General features: G+C 57.3%; 1 protein-coding gene across 1 annotated transcript in view; it reads left to right on the top strand.

Moving 5' to 3' along the window:
* LOC112404631 (probable cystatin-15) overlaps window positions 1–3,443 on the top strand; it is a 3,701-nt gene extending 258 nt beyond the window's left edge. Inside the window, exons 2-4 of the mRNA XM_024752682.1 lie at window positions 22–69; window positions 2,269–2,379; window positions 3,297–3,443. Coding sequence (XP_024608450.1) covers window positions 22–69; window positions 2,269–2,379; window positions 3,297–3,443 — 306 coding nt within the window. The remainder of the gene's footprint in view (window positions 1–21; window positions 70–2,268; window positions 2,380–3,296) is intronic.
* The last annotated feature ends 1,245 nt before the right edge of the window (window positions 3,444–4,688 follow it).

Here is a 4,688-nt window from a genome sequence, read left to right on the forward strand (position 1 = left end):
GGCTCCACCTTCTTCCTGAAGCTGGGCCCGGGGTCGGGGAAAGGGGCCGTCCGCTGTCTGCAGGAAAAGGTAAGGGATGTTTCATTTGGTCAAGGATATTTTAAAATACAAGGTACCAAAATAGAAGGGCTCCAAGTTTCTGATGTGTTAGCTTAGCGCTTGGAACAGGGAGAGAAGGAGAGGGAGGCAGAGGGCAGGTGAGGAGGGAGACAGACGGAGCGGAGGCGGCGCCCCGACATCAAAGCCCAGGAAGGGCCGGCGGTACAGAGCGGAGCCGATCGCAGGCCTCAGCTGCCAGGATCACTGCCTGGATGCTGGGCTGAGGCCCCTCGTGAAGTGAGCCGGCCTTGACCACGTGGCCGCCGTGGGTCAGGCCTGGCCGGAGGCAGCAGAGGCGTGACCTCATGACAGGGTGTGACCTCGTGGGGCTGTTACACTGGTGGTGAGAAGCACACAGGCCCTAAGTTTTCAGGTGAGATAGTGGAAGACCTGGACAAGAGCGCTCAGTGTAGGACCACAGGGCTGAGGGGTGGGGGATGGGGGCGTGGGGAAGCGCTCTTCATGACGGGCGCTCCTGGAAGGACCCGGCCAAGTGCAGGTTTGGGGACAAGAAGGGCGGGCAGCCCCGGAGAGGTTCCTGGACCAGGGTGAGCTGCCAGTGCCCGGCGGTGCCAGCCTGAGGGCTGTGGGCCAGTGTCTCAGGGAAGGAGGTTCAGAGAGGTGGGCGTGCAGGGTGGGCGCGTGCCAGGGCTGGGTCAGGATGTTATCCTCAGAGGAGCAGGGACTCGTGGAAGGAGGTCGCTCAGCTTTGTCCAGCATCTCTCTGGACCCCGTGGGGGCAGTGGGCTCCACGTCTTGGGGTCAAGTTGAGACCAGGGTGTAGGAGCTGGGCCCTGGACGCCAGGAGGCAGAGGAAAACCGGCTTCTGAGTCAGCTTGGAGGTTGACGTGGCATGTAGTGGGGCGGGGATCAGGCACAGACCCCAGGTCTTTGTCCTGAGCAGGTGGGCAGACAGCAGAGTGAGGGGTGGGGGAGACAGGGAGATGGCCGGGCCGAGTCCGTCACAGTCAGTGTTCCCGAGGCAGTTCTGGAAAGAAGGCCATGGGTTACAGAGCATCAGGGTGGGGAAGGGGGGGACCTGATGGGAGTGTGGGTGCCCTTAGCACCTGGCTGTGCAGCGCTTTCCCACCAATGCTCATACCTCCCCCGCCCCAGATACTTTGTCTGGATTAGTTGTCGTCCAACAGTCTTGAGCCCAGACCCATTATTGGCCCCGGATGGCTAGCCCCAAGGTGGCCCGGGTCGGCGGGGCTCTGATGTGAAGGTCCCCCGCTGCACACACTCCTGATGGGACTGGAGGCTGGCCCCCTCCCTGTGCAGACGGCCCTGGCTTCCCTCAAGGGCCCTCATTTGCTGACCGGCTGGCCCTTCGCTGGGCTGCGCCCAGCCCTGGACCTGTGGAGGCTGAGGGCCCCTCGAGCGTCACTGTGGACTGAGCTGCCACCCCCTGCCCCCCACTGCCCTAAGCCTATCTTCGTCCAGGGTCCAGTGGCAGTGCAAGGGGCTGGGCATGTGTGTGTGTGTGTGTGTGTGTGTGTGTGTGTGTGTGTGTGTGGCTGGTGGCATCAGCTGCAGGAATTCCTGAGCCCCTAAGGAAGCCAGCTTTCTAGACAATTCCAGGTCAGGGCCGTGCTCCTCCCTATGAAAGTTTCCGGTTACATTCCTCTCCGTGTTGGAGTTCTTCCGAGTTTTCACGACCTCTCTGTAGGGGATGAAATCCTATCTGTGTTAACCCCGAGGGACAGGGCAGCTCTGAGGGCAGCTCGGTGGACAAGCACCCCCATCCGCCTCCCTAGAAGGAGCCGTGCGATGCCCTCCGTGTGTCTGGAGGATTGAGAGCTGGGTTTCATGTCAGGTGTGCTGTGCGTGTGCTCTCAGCGCCGGGGCCCTACCTCCCGTGACCACCCCCCTCCCCACCGCCATGTACTCATGACACGGCTCCTGGGTACCAGCTATAAGGAGGGTGGCAGGGAGGAATCCAGGGCTGGAGCTGCACTGAGGGACATCTTTTTGTAGGAAGAGTAGAGAATCAAAATGAAAAAGTAAAATAATACATAAATTAAAAATAAGAAAAATGCACCTAGGTTTGTCCCAATTTATACACATGTGCGCATTCATACCTATTTGCCCATTTTCTACTTGGTTGTCTGTGTTTTTCTCATTACTGCAAAGTATTTCACAGAAGTTTCTACAATCTCTCCTTGACAGAAGTATAGCTGGACATATTTAATGGACCTGGAGCTGGGCCGCACAATTTGTAAAAAACACGACGAAGACATTGACAACTGCCCCTTGCAAGAAGGCCCAGAAGAGAAAAAGGTTTGAGGATAAAATCAACCAAAAGCATCACAAATCTTCAGAGAATGAAAAATAATGTCAAGAAGGGTCTATGACAGGAGGCTTGGAAGGCCTCAGGGATGACCCTGGGGCAGAATGACAGGTCCTGGCCCCTCCCCGCCAGGTCCCAGGACTCCCCAGCACAGCAGCAAGCTGGGCCCTGTGCTCATAGTCTGGCTGGCCCACCAGAGAACCCCACAGACCCCCATGGGCCCTTCCCTCTTGGATGGTGCCTCCCCGGGTCCCAGCCTCCAGCTTCCTGAGAACTCAGGTCCAGGAGGACGCTGTTCTCCCTGTGGACCTCTTTCCTTTGCTCCGATTCCTCTGGACAGGAGGACAGTTTAGTTTGCTGGTCGCCCCACCCCTCCCTCTGGTCTCCTGGGCGGCAAGGAGTCCCGGTCAGTCAGACCGCTTGTCATCACCCTATGAACTGACATCTGGTGCGTTGGACTGAAACCTTGGGGATGGGCCTCAGTCAGGGTGATGCCCTCAGTGGGGCTGGGGTCTCCCCGGACCCCAGCCTTAGGGCAGCCTCTCCTTGGAGTGGGTTGGCAGCTGCAGTTGATGGCGGGGTGGGCACATTCTGGGCCATCTCCTGGGCAGTCTGCTGGCTCCCCTAAGAGCTCAAGGGGCAGAGACCCTTCAGGCAGAGTCACATGCCCTGGGGGGGGGACCCTGAAGGGCAAGCGATGGCCCCACCAGACACCCTCTCAGGAGCGCCTGCCTTGATGGTGGAGACTAGAGCTCTGGAGCCCAGCTCCAGGCCACTGTTGGATTCTGCTTTTCTTTCCTCTTTAGTTCTTAATGCACCTTGAGCTCCTGCTAAGTCCTTCCTGCTAAGCGCTCTCATTTGTTACGTTGTTCTGATTTTATGTCTTACATAAAATTACTTTTTTCAGGTGAACTGCACTTTCATTGTGGACTCACGCCCATGGTTTACCCAGTTCACCCTCCTGAACAGCACCTGCCAGCAGAAATGGGGGGAGGAGTTCCCGACTCCCACAGCAGCTCCTTTTCTCCTGAAGAATGAGGGTCTTGAGTCCTAGGTCTGCGTGGCACCAGAGCAATTAAAGGCATCTCAGAGCACATTCTGGGTCCCTGTCAGTTTTGCATTCTCCCTGTTGGTTTATTTCCATGGACGTTGCTGCCAGTGACAAGCGATGGAGAATTTACCATTGTTCTCACCTTGGCTGTGGGTTCAGGGTGCTGAGTCAAACAAACTCCTCAGCTCATGGGAGGGTGCCCTTCCTGGTTCTTGCAGGGTCCTCATGGTTGGTGTGTGTACTCATTCGTTCATTCTTTCATATATTCTCCATTTGTCCATCATCTGTCCATCCATGCATGCATGCATCCATCCATCCCTCCTTCCATCATCCATGCATCCATCCATGTACCTAGGCATTCATCCATCTTTCCATCATCCATGCATCCATCCATCCTTCCATCATCCATGCTTCCATCCATCCATCCATCCATCTATTCTTCCATTCCTTTGTTCATCATCCTCCAATCTCTCCAGGCCCCCATCCATTCCACTCAAAAGGAATCCAGACAGTTTTGCCAGACAACAGTCACCTGTGTCCCTTCTGTGTCCATCTCTGAGGCCAGATTCACAGTGAGTGGCCCTCCTGCGGTGGTAGTGTTGGGTTGATGCCCAGGCACAGGGGTGGGAGGTGGGTGACAAAGATGACAGAAGGCTCTGTCCTCTGTGGATCGCCATCGGGGCGTCTGTCTTGGAGCTGCCTGAGCGACGAGAAATCTTCTCAGGGCGTCAGAGGTCAGCTCAGAAGATGACAGCTCCAGTCACGCCTCCCCTCATGCTCCCTGACCCCTGCGCCCCCCATCGGCACCCAGCCTGGGTCTCCATGGCCATCAACACTGATCACGAGCCCTGGGACAGGCCCTGAGTTGACAGAGCCCCCCGTGAGCACCTCTCTCTTCCTGGGTCCTGATGGGGGCAGCCCAGGAGGGGCCAAGGAATGGGGGCCTGGGGCTCTAAGTGGGACAGAGAGGCCATAGGACGCTGTCTGGAGGAGGACTTCAGCGGGAGGGGCTGAGGGGTCTTCCCTACGACTTTTCAGTTCGGGGATCTGATTTGTGTGTCCAGGGTTGTTAGTCTATCTTTTCCTGGCCAGTTGGTTCCCTTGACGTGGTCATCAGTGCTGATGGGACAGCATTTCCCAGGACCACTGAGGACAGCTCCACGGGGCAGGTCACAGAGACAGCGGCCTGGGTCAGCTTTGGCTCCTTGTCCAGCCTGTGTGTAGAGTCTGTAACATCTTCACGCCCTG

This window comes from Neophocaena asiaeorientalis, unplaced genomic scaffold (genome assembly GCF_003031525.2).
Source record: "Neophocaena asiaeorientalis asiaeorientalis breed wild unplaced genomic scaffold, Neophocaena_asiaeorientalis_V1.1 scaffold528, whole genome shotgun sequence".
In the NCBI taxonomy this organism is placed as follows: domain Eukaryota; kingdom Metazoa; phylum Chordata; class Mammalia; order Artiodactyla; family Phocoenidae; genus Neophocaena; species Neophocaena asiaeorientalis.